Source organism: Lampetra fluviatilis, chromosome 2 (genome assembly GCF_964198595.1).
Source record: "Lampetra fluviatilis chromosome 2, kcLamFluv1.1, whole genome shotgun sequence".
Classification (NCBI taxonomy): domain Eukaryota; kingdom Metazoa; phylum Chordata; class Hyperoartia; order Petromyzontiformes; family Petromyzontidae; genus Lampetra; species Lampetra fluviatilis.
The window spans coordinates 29,543,866-29,562,290 of record NC_136276.1 but is presented as its reverse complement, the minus strand read 5'-3'; the positions used below and the strand labels follow the sequence as shown (position 1 = coordinate 29,562,290).

The 18,425-nt window shown below is 44.5% G+C and overlaps 1 protein-coding gene across 4 annotated transcripts; it reads left to right on the top strand.

Annotated features, from left to right (window-relative positions):
• Positions 1-3,446: 3,446 nt before the first annotated feature.
• Positions 3,447-14,188, top strand: LOC144945065 (ribonucleoside-diphosphate reductase subunit M2). Of its 4 annotated transcripts, XM_078873284.1 has the most exons (10): positions 3,447-3,653; positions 4,659-4,730; positions 6,259-6,312; positions 7,871-8,020; positions 8,824-8,940; positions 9,079-9,212; positions 9,546-9,640; positions 10,057-10,190; positions 11,248-11,466; positions 12,174-14,188. In XM_078873284.1, exons 1-10 carry the CDS (start codon positions 3,564-3,566, stop codon positions 12,321-12,323), a joined length of 1,215 nt encoding a protein of 404 aa, XP_078729410.1. In that variant the 5' UTR covers positions 3,447-3,563; the 3' UTR covers positions 12,324-14,188. The 4 variants fall into 4 exon arrangements, with proteins under 4 accessions (XP_078729410.1, XP_078729419.1, XP_078729430.1 ...); XM_078873293.1 differs by lacking the exons at positions 3,447-3,653; positions 4,659-4,730; positions 6,259-6,312 and adding an exon at positions 6,707-6,999; XM_078873304.1 differs by lacking the exons at positions 3,447-3,653; positions 4,659-4,730; positions 6,259-6,312 and adding an exon at positions 6,961-7,034.
• Positions 14,189-18,425: the final 4,237 nt, after the last annotated feature.

The window sequence follows — 18,425 nt, the reverse complement described above, 5'->3', positions numbered from 1 at the left end:
GGATTACTCAGGTACTGGGGGGGGGGGGCAACCCCTCCAACAATGGAAAATGATGGTTGTAAGGACTTGTCCCCGTGTGCGGCGATGGCAGCCATCGACCGAGGGTCGAATTCGAACCGTGTGTGATCAGCATCTCGCTCGCTGAAGGTTAATGCATTCAGGGAAGTCGTGTACTGTATACGCAATTGCGCATAATTATGTGAGTCATAGCTGTTTTGTCGTTACTTATTGCCAATTATGGACTCAGAATATTGTCCTATCATCTCAGAGTCCCTGGCACATAATATGCTACACGGTGGCAGTGGGGGTCGCAACATGCCGATTTATTACTAATAAATGATCCGATATAAATTTGGGATTTCGATCGGATCATTTGGGGGAACACGTGCCACCCTGGCTCCGCCAGTGCGTGTATATAATCTTGTTTGATGGCAATCGGCCATTATGAATCTATGGCAGGATGAGGGTTTCCATGGGCTGTTTCTATCATCTTTTGCAATGTTGGAAATATTGTGCCCCCCCCCCCGAATAAGCGAGGTTGAAGTCTAAGGAATTTAATATCGCGTCTTAATTATGCATTAGTTCTAGTGTCCTTGGTTTCACCATCATTGCCGGTCCTTTGTGTCATTTGATGCATGCTGGTCATGCTCGATATAATTGCATCATTGTATGACCTCGTGCAAACATTAACATACCCAATTCCACTATCCACCACGGTTGCCATCCCGTGACACTGATATGGTGTGCACCAAGCGGATGGAAATTATAATTAAACATTGCTGAATTTTAAGTTCTTAAAATCACGTACTGAACTGAACATCAAGGACGAGCTGGTCACTACTCACGCATGTGAACGAACAAGATAACAGATAATACGCCTCCAGAATATACAGTAAAAGGATGTGGTGCTGAATTGAGCCACGGCTAAGGAATACGTGCAATAGTCTTCGTAATTCGTAGCTTTAGCTTTCACGAATGTATTTAATATTTATACAGCTAACATAAAAAATGTAAAATAAATGTATTTACCAGGTAAAACTCGGAGCTATTACCTATGTTTCAGAACGACCTGGCCACAAAGTGTGTGTTGTGGAAATGTATCGCAGCCAAGTAATCTAAACGCATGTTTTAAAATGTGGAGGGAAAAGCCAGTGGGTCCCGAGATAAAATCCACGAGGAGAGCATCCAAGCTTTAAATATTCAGGCGTCGGGGTCGAACCGACGATAGCCTGCTTCCTAGACGAGATAACATCTGATAACATCTCGCCACCGCGGCTCTTAAAGCACGAAATTTTAAATAAACATTCGAACAGTAGCCATGAAACGAACCCAATTGTCAGTGAATGTGTTTATTATGTAACTTAAGTTTACGACATCTCACAGCAATTGGCAGTCTGCTCTCAAGATGCCCTGTCCACGTGTTTCACAAAGGCCAGCAACGAGTGTTCGCCAATCGGAGGCTTTGTCTTGAGACTGGGCGGGAGGTCTTGCTTCAGCGTAGATTCACTCCTGACGATTCTGGAGTTGTCAATTTGTTTCACGATGCAATTCAAGAACCAATTAATGTCATCGTTACCGTTTGGTTCAACGCCTCGTCTCGTTTGACGCTTGTCCATTGATCAGCCTACAAGCCGAGTTTCTAATCAAGTCCTCATTGTAACGACCAGTAATCGAATCTCAAGTCCACGATTCCATCCCTTAGTGGCATGTAACACGATTCACTCCCACCGACTATATATACTGTTACTCAATTCATATTTTCGCACAGTCTTGTCTCATTAACATGTTCTACCGATCCTAATTATTGCAATCCGCTCTGACGATGGACAACAACAATTCGAAGCATCGCGGTCTTATGGGATCGATTTGAATCGATTTGACCGGCCCACGAGTGCTTATCAGGATGTTTGGCGCCTGGATAGTTCTTCGATGGGTGACCGCACCAGGCACAACGTGGTTGTGCCATGCTGTACTGCTACGGCACGGGCAAACACAGTCGCATTTATAATACGAGGAGGGGTGGTTTTGTTTCGGTGAGATCGCGTAAATATAAACGTGTCGTCTTATTGGTTCTTTCGGTAAAGTCACGTAGAAGGGAAATAATAAAAATAAAACTACATCTGAATTGAAGCTTTCGTGACTGCAGGAATCCATAAAATTGTATTTTATACCGACGTGACTTTACCGAAATAACCAGAGTATAAACGTGTCGTGAAACCCGCCACCACAATTGCATCGTTGTCGTGCTGCGCTACGTCCACGGGTTCGATTCCCGCTCACGGTCAACACCAGTAACTTATCGAACCCGATCCTGAGCCTCACCTAGATCGACTTAGCCTCAAATGAGTACCTGGTGTGGCGTGTAAACATCACCACTCGGAGAGATAAAGGCGGTCTGGCGTGGTGCCGCCGGCCCTTGGTAAAAGTGCTCGCTCACAGCACTCGGTCCTACAGTCTGAAGGCGACATGATGAGGACATGGATCTTTGTCTTTGCTGTCCGTCCTCACCAGTCCACGCTGATCATCACGAAGTATGGTCAAATAGCCCCCCAGCATGACCCACATGGCATAGAGAGAATGTCTCATCCAGCAGTGGAGCGGCAAGCGGCTGAGACGCGGCCTTTGTCCCGCCAGCTGTTAAGTTAAATATTTATTTAGCGTTTAAATATTTATTTTCGTACGTTTTTTGGCGCCTAAAAAAGAATGCAACGTGTAGAATGACAAAAGCGAGCTATTAGTAACTTACTCGAGTTAATCGCTGTTTTTAAATCGCTGTAAAAGGATGATAATATAAAGTTTATAACGAGTTGGAATTAAAGTTGTGCAACGTGGCAGGGTATTTTACAAACGTTGCTCTTAGGCTGTACAGTACATTTACTCGGTATAATTTCGCACAAGTTTAACTAATTATAGTTTACATTTCAACTTTAATACATCAGACTGATAGATTGCGCGTTGAACGTCAACCTTGCTTCGTATTAGAGCATTATACGCACAGAATGTTCATCATTTTAAACACTTTGTTCTATTTCCGAGCGTAGTTTAACGCCGTTGTAAGTAATGTTACCGAACAGCTGATTTGAATGAATCTCCCGCCTAAAGCAACCGACCAATTACACAACCACCCCCAATGTGGGCTCTACCACTACCACCGCCAGGGGTGCTTGTAAAATATTAATACAATGAGAAACGTTCATTACAAGGGGACAAGCCTTAATAGGTATTTATTCCTAAATTAAAATCTTTCTAACTACTAAGTTACGTGATTATGTTAATTTTATTCGCAGAAAATAAGGCATTTGGCAATACACGGTGAACAATTCTCCCCGCGCTGTAAAGTGGTACGGTCCACGCGACTCCGGCGTGGTGACGTCATGACCACGCTCCTGGCCACGCCCTCGGTGACGTCACGCCGAGTATAAATAACGTCACCTCCGCGCGGGAAACGCAAAGCGCGGGACCCTGCAGCTGGAAGATCCGACTCAAGTCTCATCAGTTAACGATAACGAACCTCTTAAAAGCTTAAAGTTAACAAGTTTTACCAGTCGTACGACGCATAAACGATGTCTGCCTCAACGGTGTTCGCTGCCAACAAGGAGAACGCGGTTTCTCCGGTCAAGAAGGCGACCACCCCTCGTGAAAAGGGCGCGACGGTTCGTGTTTGGCGGGAGACGCGAAGGACGAGATGAAACAATCGATGTTTGGTTTAATTTGACAACGCATACAATTAATGTGACTTATGAGGGGAAATGCATCTATGTTCGTGTGGTAATCTGGTTTTTGTGGCTTTTTTTGTGTGTGGTTTAATCGCTGCCCTTTGTGTTTGGTGACAATGCATTGGCTTGTAATGAGTGACCAGATCGATAATAATCATAGCTAATTGTTGGCGTACACACAAATTATTTATAATTGACGTGTCTGGTACTCCGGAGCCTGCCATATAATGTATGTTTAATTTATAAGCGTGCAGTGCTTTATTGATAAAACTTTGTGGTTGCTGTGGATATGTCGGAAGCAACTTTAGTGTACAGATTGCTATTATCTCATCTGGTAACAATGTTGCGTTAAAAGATTCTGTGTTGGTAGCGGTACACGAATAAACAAAAAACTCAACACTGCGCGAAGGTCCATTTCCCGAAACGTTACATGTTTGCTTTAGAGATGGGTGTTATTTTAGACGAATTGGGCTAGGTACGTCAATAGGTTCAATTAAATTGTTATATACTGTTTGGTTCTTTCGGTAAAGTCACGTAGGTAGAAATAAAATAAATCACGACGTTTCGATTGCAACACAAGCAATCTTCGTCTGATGATCATCATCTGATGATTGCTTGTGTTGAAATCATCACGTCGCGATTTCATTTTATGATGATGCTTGTGTTGCAATCGAAACGTCGTGATTTGTTTTTATTTAATTTCTACCTACGTGACTTTACCGAAAGAACCTAAGCGTATGGATTCCTGCAGTCACGAAAGCTTCAAATCAAGATTAAATGGTATATCGAAGTACTTTTTGTAATAACTAATTTACTTGTCTCTCCGTGTTTATCTCTCCCCTCATCTCATGTCTCTTTCTCCCTATTCTCTCTCTTTCTTGTCCTACGTCTCTTCCTCGTGCGTCTGTCCCCCATCTCTCATTTGATCCTTGACCCCAGCAGATGCGGAGCCCCAACTCCAAGGCGCTGGCATCGCGGGCCGCACGGAGAATTCTGTGCGACAGTCAGGAGCGGGTGAGGGCCTCTCTACGGGCGTGGGGCCCGGCAAGGCCTCACCGTGGCCACGTCGGGGACACGGCCTTCACGCACGCACACACACACACAGACAAAGATCTCCCGTATAGCCTTAATAGACTGTAGGGGCAAGTGCTGTTAGCGAGCACCTATGAAGGCCGAAACGGTACACGAGGGGGTGGGTGGCCAGCACCACGCCCGACTGCCTTTGTCTCCCCAGTGGCGATGTTTACACACTGCTCCGGGTACTCATTTGAGGCTGAGTCGACCCAGGGGAGGCCCAGGGCCGGTTCAGATAATCGTCACTGGTGTTGGCCGTGAGCGGGAATCTAACTCGGGTCGCCGGGTTCATAGCGCAGCGTAGCGCTAACCGCTCCCCACGTCGGGGACACGGCCTTCACGCACACACAGACACAAACTCGACAGTAATGAAGCCTTGGGCGGATTTTTATATTTATATATACAATTGGTTATTTCCCAAATGCACTTATGGCTTACAACCTACCTCCAGAAAAGATGGTTGTTTTACACTGCCGTAAAAAAACTGGCACAATACATCGTTTGGGTTTTATTGCCAGGAGAGAGCTGTTGATCTGACACGGCTGATAGCCCAGAGTTTTAATTCACTTTTCGGTCACCGCTAAACCAGTTTAGCGCACATGTTTGATACAACTGTGTTTTGAGCAGGAATAAATGTAGTTTTAAATGCTTTTAACAGAATTGGTGTTGTGCACATGAAAGCTATGCAGTCTCTAGAATTTCGCAAGGGATTCATAATTATATTTAGACAAATCCACCAGGGCAGCTCACAAGTCTTGATGGTCACCCATTAAAGAACTCGCCAGGCTCGGCCTGCTTGGCTTCTTCGACATGACAGGATTGGGTGCATTTAGAGTCATTGGTACTAGGTATACAATAACTGTACATTGCACATTTGCTAGTTAAACATGCTTCAGATTCTGGGGTTTGTTTTGGGTACGTTACTCTGCAGTTTCCACATCTTCCATCGCCTGTCCCCGGCATGCTCTGTAATAAGCAGTTCCAAAACAATGGGTTTGCCTCGTTACGTGATTATGACAAGAGCATGATCGCGTGATCCTACATACAAGTTTGATTGTACGTTCCATGTTTAACCGTCAGACGATTTTTTTTATTTATTCCCCACATTAGAGACCCATTGACAGCTGGTTTCTTGCAAGAAAAATAAGAGCTGCTGTGTGAGCCATCTATTTAAAATAAATAAGTAGTAACATGGTAGTTGACAGCGCACTGTGCTGTGAATACACAGCGACATGCGTTTGATTCGCAACCAGGCTTGTCCTCGTTTTATAAACCCCCATTAACCAGTGTGGTGAAGTATGGTTAAAAAAACGTACTTTTACATGGGGTGGGGAAGACTTGATCCATTGGTGGTGGATTGAGTGGCTGTAATGTATTAAGAGCTGGGTTTAACCACCACCCCCGCCTCGTGCTGCAATGGAGATACGGGTTGTGTTGAGCACATCCCTTTTGTTGGTTTGTCTCGCAGAACCTTCCCGTCGCCGTCCAGGATGATACAAAGGCTGGAGAGAAAACGACCGAGGTGATTGGAGGGGGTGGGGTTAGTGGTGTGGGAGGGCGGGTCTCCAAGTCTCAAGGCGAACAAAAGAGACCTGTTTCGTATCGCTCGGCCAGCTGCTTGGCCTCCTGTTGACGGGCATCAGCCGTCTACAGGCCCTCCCCTCTGTGTTCCCTCTATTCGTGATGTATAATTTACCCGCCCTTCATTATAGCAACATTAGCGGTAGGCGTCGGGTTATTATTGAGTTGAACCTCGTTGAAAAATTCAAATGTTTTTTTTGTGACTGGTGTTTGCGCGGTACGTTTAAATCGGAACCCTCTTGAGTGGTCGTCTCAAGTACAGGGGCCAGCCTTTGACGCACACTAACGTGTGACGCGTCTAACGCTCTGATGACAACCTATCGCTTACGGTAGCGTAATGCTGGTAATGCTTTGAGACATTTAGGCTCTATCCCTTGGTCATCGGCTGTAGTTACATAAAGGAGCGAAGTTTGGCGTTGCGCAAACGGCGCGTTTAGTGAGACGAGTGCGCCACCTTGTGGCCACATTGCTCAAGTGTTGGCCCCGTACAGTGCTTTTACGTTAGCGTACGGATTTATTTATAAACCACACGTGTGGCGCATACAGTAGGGGACATGGAATGAGATGGTGTTTGTGGGTGAGGGCGCACAGAAGCTTGTGTACAGATGTTGAGCAGGTGGTGCTGATGGTAGGTCCGAATCTACATGTCTACCAATCTCCGTTGTAAGAACAAGTCGAGTTACAGAGCGCACACGCCTGATGATTATTACCAAGAACGCACAGGACTGCATTACAAAAGAGCGCTTGGTTAAATGAATATAGCCGATCGTGTGTCCTTGTTTAAGTAGACAACGCATGCTATGTTTTACTATAGATCAGGTGCATGTGGTCTCTGATTTAAACAAAATATCGAAGATTTTTTTTTACGGTGAAAAGGCTCAACTTGGTGGTTGGTGGCATCTCGATGATTTTTATAAAGAGTGGACAGCGTGTGAGGGGAGGTTACTCTAGGTAATTATACAACTTTGAGCAAGCTGAGGAGTCAGGTTTGGTCTTTTAAATGTTTGCGAGCAATTGTTTGTATTGTATTTCAAGTGTGGTTTTGTCTGCACGATGGTTTATATGTACTGCCTATTGGCCTACATGCTTGCTATTGAAGGTTGTGTGGTTCATGCGTCCATGTTGAAGAAGGTATGGTGGATGTTGGTGAAGGTGCGTGTTTTGAATCGTGGTGCTTGGCGCACTGCGCAATGGACCTAGCCGTGCGAGTTCGATTCCCACTCACGGTGACCTATCTTAACCAGTGTTTAGGTAGACTGGACCTTAAATGATGACCTGGTGCAGTGGATAAATAGTACCACTTCCATCCACACAGGTGGCTGGAAGTTGTACTAGCCACCATCCCCTCGTGTATTGTGCCGGCTTTAAGAAGCACTCTCTAACGGCACTTTTACCAACTGTTAAAATTATATTTGGAGCGTCTTTATGTGGATGGTGCTTTGTGAAATGTGTGGTTGGTGCACGTCGGTGAAGGTGTGCATGTGTCTGTACCCCCTCAGGCCGGCGTTGTACGGTTGCGTGACCCCCGTGCCCAGGAGGAACCTCTGCTGAGGGACAACCCTCGCCGCTTTGTCATCTTCCCCATCGAGTACCCAGACATCTGGCAGATGTACAAGAAAGCAGAGGCTTCCTTCTGGACAGCTGAGGAGGTATGGTGTCCCTTGGTTGGGCCCAGGTCGTTCGTTGGCAGAATTGTTTTTTTGTGTTAAATGTGTAATGTAAAATGGCAACTAGTCCTGATGGAATTAAAGTTTGGCTTCTGTTTTTCCAAATGTTGGTGGAATATGCGTTCAGCCAACATTCAACTAATCATACAATTAATGCATAATTTGAGTTCACCATATACACATTAGTTTACGGGTTCAGGCTATAATTTCTTTAAAAATCTGAGGACTTGGACTAGTCTGCCAGGTTCATGACTCACTGATGAGTGCTTGAAAGTACAGTGCTGGGCCATGTTTAAAGTTAGAAAGTTGCCGTTTCGGTTTACACATGGTTCCTAAGAATTAAAACTCCGCAGACTTATACTTGAATTACACTAGTATCGCCAACCCAGTCACACCACACCTAATAATACTCTGCTTGTTAGTTCTAATAACAGCATCAACCCAACTCACTCGTCCATTCCAATGTATTTAAGATCCCCCACTGTAAACTCAATATTTTATGCAGAGGACTATTCTGCCAAAACATTAAGAACATTACTCTTGATGGCACTAAGAGCCTGTGATTTAATTGAACCTGCTACCAATGTCTTTTTTAAGTTGCCCAAATTACTGAATTGTAGATGAAAGCAGAATACAATGTTAATATCGGTGACCTTTGCTGAAAATGCTCTTTTTCCACAGCATGTATTTCATCAAATGTGGCTGGTCTGTGTGATTCCAGCTGCTCAAAGTTTTTTTTGTGTTGGTTACTCCAGCTCACACTCTCATCCTGCTATTGCTTTCAGGTGGACCTGTCCAAAGATCAGCAGCACTGGGAGCAGCTAAAGCCAGAGGAGCAACACTTCATCTCCCACGTCCTCGCTTTTTTTGCTGCCAGCGACGGCATCGTCAATGAGAATCTGGTCAGTCGATGATTAGACTTTTTGCCTGCCAAAAAACTTTTACTCAAAAAGATTGTTGTACGAGAAGTGTCAACCAAAAATCCGGTGCATAAAAAATAGCTGTTTTGTATATTTCCTTGCCTTGCTGTTTGGCACCAGGTGGAGCGCTTCAGCCAGGAAGTGCAGATCACAGAGGCACGATGCTTCTATGGCTTCCAAATCGCAATGGAGAACATCCACTCGGAGATGTACAGCCTTCTCATCGACACGTACATCAAGGACCCTACCCAGAGGTAGAGGAACGCTCTGCGAAACTTTAATCAACACAGCCCTCATCTTCATTGCGACCACCAGCATTAACTCATGCCTCGTGAAAAAACGTATCTAGAAAAGCCTTGGAGTATGGAGACTTTTAAGTGGGTTCTTTGAGTTTTTGGTTGGTTCCTTTTCGCTGAGCATTTAGCATGCAGCAGAAAACCAGGGGTAACCTGGAGAAAGCTATCGCTCATGCGGGAGTAAAGAAACTTCAGCACATTCGGCTTAATGAAACACTCCCTTCCCAAGAACTGGATATCAGTGTATTGTGTGGTGCACGTGCTGATTTAGTTGTGGTCTTGCTTGGGTAGGGAGTTTCTCTTCAACGCCATCGAGACTCTGCCGTGCGTCAAGAGGAAGGCAGACTGGGCGCTCCGCTGGATCTCCGACAGTAACGCCACCTTCGGTATGACCCGTGCTCTCCCCAAACATGAACCTATCATACCCCAATCAAAGACTCCCAATTTACCTATATCCACATTCTTTTATCCCTACAATTATTTCCAAATTATGCTGCTCTGTGTCTTGTCGTAACACGAATGAGCTGGAATGCCACAATTGGATCCGAGATCTCTTAAATTGATTCTTATCCCACTCTAGGTTATTATAATCCAGTGGGTTTGTGTGTATGTGACCACATTAGTAGAACATTCACACCACGCACAATTAAGGTGCATCTTGCTTTTCAGAACTCTGTTATTGAGCAATCTCTTCAACCAGCAGAGGGCCTTTGCACATAAATTCTCTTTTGAGAGGGAGGAGACCCTGTTTAGAATGGATGTGGGAGCTCGTACCATTTATTGTGCCATGTGTACTGTGCAGGTGAACGTGTTCTGGCCTTTGCTGCTGTCGAGGGCATCTTCTTTTCGGGGTCGTTTGCCTCCATCTTCTGGCTGAAGAAGCGTGGTCTCATGCCCGGCCTCACATTCTCCAATGAGCTCATTAGCCGTGACGAGGTGAGCACCTCCTTTGCGTGTGGGTCTGTGCCTGGTATGTGCTGACATGATCAGAGCACATCTGCCAAAGCACAATCCCTCGCACGTTATTTGCATATGAGCTGAAGACCTTAAAGTGCAAGCAAGATCAACTGTGTTCTGTATAACGTCCCATCTCGATAGCTGTGTTTAAGTAATAGTGGTGAAGTACTTTACATTCGGACACCCTCACTAACACCGAGGAAGCACAATGTTCCTCGGTATTTGTGTGGTGCTAATCATTTTTAAATTGGTGTTATTTGTCACTGCTCTGTGTGTATATATGGGGAGCAATCGTGTAACGGTTTGCACACTGTGCTAAGAACACGGTGGCCGAGTTCAATTCCCACTCACGGCCAACATCCGTGATTATATTATCTAAACCGGTACTGGGCCTCCCCTAGGTCGACTTGGCCTCAAATTAGTACCTGGTGCAGTGTGTTAACATCGCCACTAGGGAGACATAAACGGCGGGCGGGCGTGCTGGCCACCCGCCTCATGTGCCGGCCGTTAGTAAGTGCTCGCTAACAGCACTTGCTCCGACAGTCTGTTAAGGCTTTATGGGTGTTCTTGATCGTTTTGTATACATCCGTTCATAACTTAGTTTTTACGTAATATTACAGACGGTTCAGATCTAACTTGGGTTTAATTGAATCAATGACAAGACTACAAGTACAACAGTACGAACAAGACTTGACAAGATGGCACAAATGATTAAATATAGAAAACGCGTAACTGTGGCAATGAGACAAAAACGAGCGTGCATTAAACCACTTAATATGCATTATTTCAATATTGTGTATAATTTAAATTGCTTTCGGTACGTATAAGCCAAACAGTGGACTAGACAGTACAGACAAGACAAAAAATATTTATTTGAATGAAAGAGAACTGACATTTTTTGTGCAATCCATTGATTTGGCAGGAGCCTGGTATGCAAATCTGACTTAGCTCTTTGGTAATGACTGCCTGTGGTCTCCATGTCTGTCTCGTCTTGTCCTCCCTCTTACCCGTTCTTTCCTCGTCTTCCGTGCGTCAGGGTCTGCACTGCGACTTTGCGTGCCTCATGTTCCGCCACCTGGTGCACAAGCCCGAGGAGTCGCGTGTACAGCAGATCGTGATGGACGCCGTGATCATTGAGCAGGAGTTTCTGACGGACGCGCTGCCCGTCAACCTTATCGGCATGAACTGTGACCTCATGAAGCAGTACATCGAGTTTGTGGCCGACAGGCTGCTTGGAGAACTCGGTTGTGCCAAGGTGAGCAAAGGATAGGGAGTTGGGTTGCTGGATGTAGTTCGTGAACTCCACAATATCACATTTGTATTCTTCTGAAGTCCTAAGGGTTGACCAACACTTTTATTTCGTTTCTTCTCTCTGGTGTTTCCAACTTGTGGGCCACTGGTGATCAACAGGGCCATGGAAAGTGGTGCACGGAACTTGCAAATGCTACAATTAAGAGTTAATAAAAAATATTAAATCATTGAATTTTGAGGGTTAACGGTGATTCACAGGTTGAACGGTTGGAAACTGCTACCCTTAAATTTTGGTCCAGTGAGACTATGCTATGTGGCTGTGGAAGCTAATAGCCGTGTGCACAGGCAAACTGATACTAGGGAGCCCCAATGTGAATAGTACGCAGATTACCAAATTTGTGAATAGTTGAAAGGTTATAATCGATTTTCATGCATACGCGTTACGAACACCAAGGGTGTAACTGATCAAAGCTCAGCGCAATACTAAGTGCCTTTCGTTCCCCAAAATTATAATTTTCAAATACAAATTGTACGTGACTTGATTATTTTATCCTAAAAAAGTGTGAATAACTTAACTTGCTATTATACTGTTAACCTGTATTGTTAAACGTTCAGCAGTTGAATGTGGATAGGTGAGGTTTATCCCTCTTCGTTCATGTGTCAGTAAAACTCGCACTCGTATTAACTATCGGTCCTCGCATTTTCCGATAGGTGTACCGTGCGGAGAACCCCTTCGACTTCATGGAAAATATTTCGCTGGAGGGGAAGACCAACTTCTTCGAGAAGAAAGTGGCCGAGTACCAGAAAATGGGCGTCATGTCTAAGGTCGACCACCAGTTCACGCTCGACGCAGACTTCTAAAGCCGCCGCTCGAGCTCCCGAGGGAGGAGGGCAAGCGGGGAGGTGCACGTGGGCAATAGGGGCAGGCCAAAGCGATTTGACCGCCTAACCCTGGGCCACGGCACTCCCGCCTGCACTCGCGCTAACGACACGGTGCAGTCGTGAGATTGAGCGCTGCGGTGCAGGAGAAACGCGGGAGGTGATTGCCGTGCCTGCGGCTTGTCGAGGTGGATGCAGAAGCGGAGGCTGGTTTTCTTAGGAGCGCTCTTATTTTATTTTTGCTGTCACCATCTTGTCTTTTTAGGCCAAAAGTGTAGTTCTTGAACAGGCATGGAGGCTAAAGCATTTTACCCCCCCCCCCCCCCACTTTTTTAAAGGCTACCCTAAGTTGCTCAGTCCATGCTATGTATTTTTATTTCAACGGATGAACTCAGTCGATTCCGTTATTTTCCTGCAGCGCAGACTGAATGAGAGTTTTCATTATTCCGATTTGAGTGGTTGGTTGATGTCGGGCTGTGTTGCTATTCTGCGTTGACGCAAAACAATCAGCTCCATGCAACCGAGCAGAAAAAAATGCAAAGCATATTTGTAATAATGACAAAATTGTGTTTGTTCAGAGATACAGATACCTGGATGGCAAAGATATGGGGTGAAATGTAGCTGCGTTTGGCAGCTGTGGTGAAAGTGATGTTTGGCAATTAACTGCATGAGGGTTATTCAATCCGAAACAGGTTCGTCCAGAGATCCGTTGGTCTTCTGAAGTATATTTTTTTAAATAAGTCCCCATGGTTTGTTTCTGGCGTGGTGAAATGTGTTGATGATGTTTGCAGATACCGTGTGTGTGTGTGAGACGCTCATCAGCAGCATTGGAGGTCACATGTATAAAATTGAGCACGTATGAGCGGCCGGCAAGCGAACTGAGCTTTCCATTTATTTGCAAGCAAAGAAGCCGGCACTTCGATCCATGTTGGTTTGCCAAGATATTCTTCCCACCGAGTTCGTACGGTCGCTCTACTGAGCGCGAGTATTCGTTGCGTGAAGAGAGGTCTGTGCTGCTGATGCGATGAGATTATAGAGTGGTGTCCCAGCTTGTTGCTAATGCGGATCATCTGTGCGGTAACTAGACTCGTGCACACACATGCACACCTTTCCATAGAGCACTTTTTCAAACGTGCTGCGATCGAGTGCAGATGTTCACTACAACACGTATACTGTAGTGCGCGGTGTCCCGAGCTGCTGCTATGTGCACAAGGTGAGGCAGTTGTCTTTTCTCAGCACTTGAAACATCATTTGCAGATGCCTGGGTGCTTGAGTCCAGTCTGTACAACCATCTGTGAAAACGAATAATGAACTAATATTGAGTTGTCATGTTAACAGCCTGAGGGCAAAGTGGTTGCAAAGTCGGATCGCAGGCCTGTGGTGTATTTATAATCCTTAATAAAGGCGAAATTGTTGGCGTTATCACTTCACCAGCACGAGTGTTTTAAAATGAGGCAAAGTCTAAATGTGTAGGCTGGTGGCAATGATGATAATGTTGTACATGTCCTCTGTTGGGCTTGCACCATCTTTGAGGTTATCCTAACAAAGCTGTCATAAATGTTACACTTTTGCATGTTTCATCAGGATGCAAGTTGGCTGAGGGTATTGTCAAGTCAACACGTGGTTCTTATCAGTTGCTGCTGTTACCGCTTTGTTGCGGCAAAGCTAAACGTTCAGTGCAAATCTCAGTTTCTGAAAGGTGCCTATTAGCGGTGACGTCCTGTGTCCACATGTGGGTGATGTTGTATTAACATGACTCGTGAAAGCTGGACTCCATCCAGGCTAATTTATCTTTTACGTTTTGTATCCATGTCGTAGCCAAAAGTTTTAAATAAAAATGACTGGCATTAATTTCGATTAAGTTGGTGTGGTGCAGTGCTTTTAATGCTTTGTGCTGGAAGGACTGAAGTAGCTTCTGGATGAGCCTCAATATTCACTGATGGTTTGTGCTGTGAATTACTAAAATAAATATACATTTTGGTAAAGTCACGTCGAAAATCAAATAGAATATGACGTTTCGATTGCAACAAGCAACCAAAGGGTAAGAATGAATGAGAAAAAACAACAATGCAACAACACACAGCCGGCCAACACTCCACTTGGCTGACCACGCTCCAAAGAATGATAAGCAGAAAGACGGTGCCACTGTCGAGGCCTTAAATAGGGGGGGAGGGTTTGGGGCAGAGGACAATGAGAGTTGTGGAATTCTGGATCCTCGTGGCCAGAGGAGAGACAATGGACTATAAACCAGCACGGCAATGTTTAGAGCAAGAAAATCGGAAGTTTGAGAAAGCAAATTTAGTAAAATTAGGAAGTGTAATGAAATGCAAGTCGGTTAACACAACGCATAGCCTGGTTGATTACGTTCTTCCAACGATTGCTAAATTAGAAGTTAAGTGTGAAACAGACGAGCAAGGAAAAATTTAGAGAAATAGAAAGTTTTACAACACATTTAGTAAAATTAAAGAGTAATGCAATGCAGCACAGTTGGTTAACAACGCATAGCCTGGTTGCATTCATTTGTATTTGATGGTGTTGCAATCGAAACGTATTTTATTATTATTATTAAACTTATTTCTTCGTGACTACCGAAAGAACCTAAGAGTAATTCCTGCAGTCACGAAAGCTTCGAATCGAGTTTAAATATATACAAACAAGTTTATACAATTACTTTTAATACAATAAACCTAGTTGCCTTTAGAGCGGGTTTAATTCATATATAAGAACCTTATACTTTATAGCTCTGTTGGAAGAAAATGGCTGTTTGCATTGATACTGTACCATGTTATTGATTTGAACGGCTTTCAATGAATGTCATCCCAAAACAAAACCTTGCTCAGTTGTATTACGGTAGGCAGTGGCAATGCAAAACGAGGTGTTCTGACAAAACAAACTTTTTCTTGGATTGTAAGGGTTGAGTTAAATAGCCATTGTAAATCGTTGATCCTTCAGTGATAAACAACAGGACAAGTAAAAAAAATAGGACATTCGCGGTCACTGACGGAAAAACATCCTTTTTTTTTCTCTTGTCAGCGACGAAACTCTTGCATAGCGACTGCTTCAGTGGTCTGTAGAGGGCGTCCTAGATCGGCTTTGTGTAGCAGGTGTAATCGTGCTTGTGAAAGTAACAAAGCCACGCAGGAGACGGGGGCGAGGTGAAGCTTGGTTCATGGGAGCAATTTAGGTTAAAAGCAACGGCACGCATTACATCGGTGCATTAACAATACACTTGTCCATTCGGCAACAGCAGTCGCCCAATGACCTCTCAACAGCCCAAAAATAAACATGCCAAGTGGAAACAGGCCGACCAGCTCTCAAATGGAGGGAAGGATGTTGTGGATTCTGTTACGCCATTTCGTGCATTAAAACCGAAACATAATGTGAAATGTGGCCACGGTTGATTAATTGAAGCAGACCCCCCCCCACACACGCAAAGCCATTTCTATAAACGGCTGCGTGCTGTGGAGAGGGTTTTGTGGTCTGTGCCCGTTAGATTGGATTGTATTGGATTAGATTATACAAGATCCCAGGCAACGAGAGTGATATCGGTTATTAGACGCAACACACAAAATACAAGGAAAAATCCCTCGGCATTTAGATCGAGTCCAGCTTCTCCCTTGGGTCAGAAAAATGCATCAATTTTGGTTAAAAATTGGTGCCGACTTCAGCATTTGTTACGCATATAGATTTCTTTAGGTCAAGGGTCTTGTGCTTTGGAATGAGCATTTGGTGGTGCTTGGCTCTACATAGTAATGATGATGGAACATGGGCATTCCACATTCATATGGCAAGTACCATTTGAGTAAAATAACTGTCCATTCAAGTGCAGCATTACTGGACTTAGAAGGATGATTCTAAAAATAGCACGAGTGGATAATGATAGCGATGCCACTTACTGATGTGGATAGTTGGCTACCTCGAATTTGCTAAATAATTGCAGTCCTGTTTGATCTGCCTATCGATATTCTATTTGTAAACCCTAGAACACCTGTTGCATCATCAAAAGCTAAAACATCTGTGCCTTGTTGCTGTGATCAATGAAAAGTGGGCTGGCTTGGTTCATGAACTGGGTAGGATGGCTTTGACCAGGATCTTCGTAGCAGCATTTAAGGATCAAGCCCACAGCAATACCACACATGTCATTTTCCACATACTTCATGTAGTCGCATATCTCGACAGTGCTTGTGTTGGCCCCTGACAGAGTTTTCGTGCATTTTATTGACTCGAGTCTTGCAATTTTGGGCTGCAGCCTGACTTATTGGCTGGCCTCTGAATTCTCGACTTAAAGAGTAGAATTGCGTCACGCAACATTTCAATGAAAAATGTAGGCAGCAGGAACATAGAATTTAATATTCAATTTTGTCATAAAAACAGTCTTGACATTTTACTCAAGTATTGCTGCAAGAGACTTGCGAGTTGACCGTCCATGGAAGCAAGGTATTACTGAGCCCCTTTGCTCATTTTATGAATGGAACCGAAAACCTTTACTTGTGCTCTCCTTGGAGCCATGTGATGGCGCATTCGACACTGACCAAAACGACACCATCTTTTGCTTAGATCGGCCGAAGGAAATTTTACTAAAATAATAAATTATTGATTGGGAAAGCATTACCGAACCCAAGCGTGCATTACACGTTGTGTTTACATTTCTTTTTTTACGAACGCTTCCTTCTGGCTAGGCTGGGGTGGGGGTGGTGGATGTTTGCGTGGATGTTAAAACGTTGGAATAAAAAACGAGCCATGCTGGGAGGATGGTCCAGCACGCTTGGGTCTGTTCTCTAATCTAATTACTGTGGAAATGTAACTCTTAGGTCCATTATCCCAAGGGGTCCTGTTGTTTTCCAGCAGCATTTGTTACAAGGTGAAGTTGAATTTTGCAATTTTCCCACATGCAATTGTGTTGCACTCTTCATATGTTGCGCAGCTTCATATGTTAAAACTGCAGCGTTGTTGCTGCTGCTGTTTTGCAACGCATTTGCACGCTACTCGTCTATTAAGCTCAATGAGGGACCGTTCGTGTCTGTGCTAGGTTTCTTGGGCTGGGGAGGAGGGGGGGGGACCCCACAGAGAGCCTGGTGACAGATTTAGGTAAGGAAAGATACCTACTCAGCCTATAGGAAACCCGAGGCCATGTGGCTCGGTGGTAAACTAAACGGCTCGCAATGTCAATAAGCCCTCAGTGATGCCAGGGCGGCCTTCTAGATTCGCAACAGCAACGAACGTTCTACCGCTGATCTATGTCGCTGGTTCGGTGACATTCAAAAGCCTGGCAGATGGGGGTTTGAACTAAGTTCCTTCTTGTGTCGATTTTCTTTACTCGGTCTCAGTCGATGCTAAATACAGACAATGACGTGTTCAACAACAATAAGATATTTGTATGAACATTCCACCGTTCAACTTCAGCTCTTACGTCGCAAATCCCACAGAACTGCAACCAGTCTCGAGTCTTCTTGCTTAAACAACCGCTGCTGGAAAGTATTACTCCAGAATCCCCACGGGCAAGAGAGTCTTGAATGCTATTTTATTTTTGGTGGCGAAACAGACCCTGGTCTGTTTTATATATTTATCATTTATTGGCGACAGCCGACCAAAACAGGGCGTAATGAATTTCATACAATGAAGCTGTACTTTGAAGACCATTTTCCAAAACATTCTATTTTTATGTTTCTGTGATCGGGCAATGTTAATCATAATAAACGTTTTTGGGTTAGATCGCGTTATTTATAAATGTGTCGTAACCCTCCACCACCCGACACGGCCAATCAGTAAAAAAGTGTCTTGTTGACAGAAGACAAATAGTTCACTACTTTAGCCCACCGGTGTGTTGAAGAGGGAATCCACAACATTTACAATTTTTGAGTACGACGTTTCGCTGGTAATTACATCCAGCATCATCGGGCAATTTGCTAAAGTAGTGAACTATTTTGTCTTTTGTCAACGTGACACTTTTTTACTGATTGGCCGTGTCGGGTAGTGGAGGGTTACAAAACATTTATGAATAACGCGATCTAACCCAAAAACGTTTATTATGATTAATATTGGTCGCGAAAGCCTACGTGTTAAACAGGCAACGTTAATGGTGAA

Bases quoted from the DNA above. Each gene is read 5' to 3' on its own strand.
- LOC144945065 (XM_078873284.1), top strand. From the start codon at position 3,564: ATGTCTGCCTCAACGGTGTTCGCTGCCAACAAGGAGAACGCGGTTTCT. The intron at 6,313-7,870 runs GTGATTGGAGGG...GTACCCCCTCAG, and splicing joins CTGGAGAGAAAACGACCGAG to GCCGGCGTTGTACGGTTGCG. The intron at 9,213-9,545 runs GTAGAGGAACGC...TTGCTTGGGTAG, and splicing joins ATCAAGGACCCTACCCAGAG to GGAGTTTCTCTTCAACGCCA.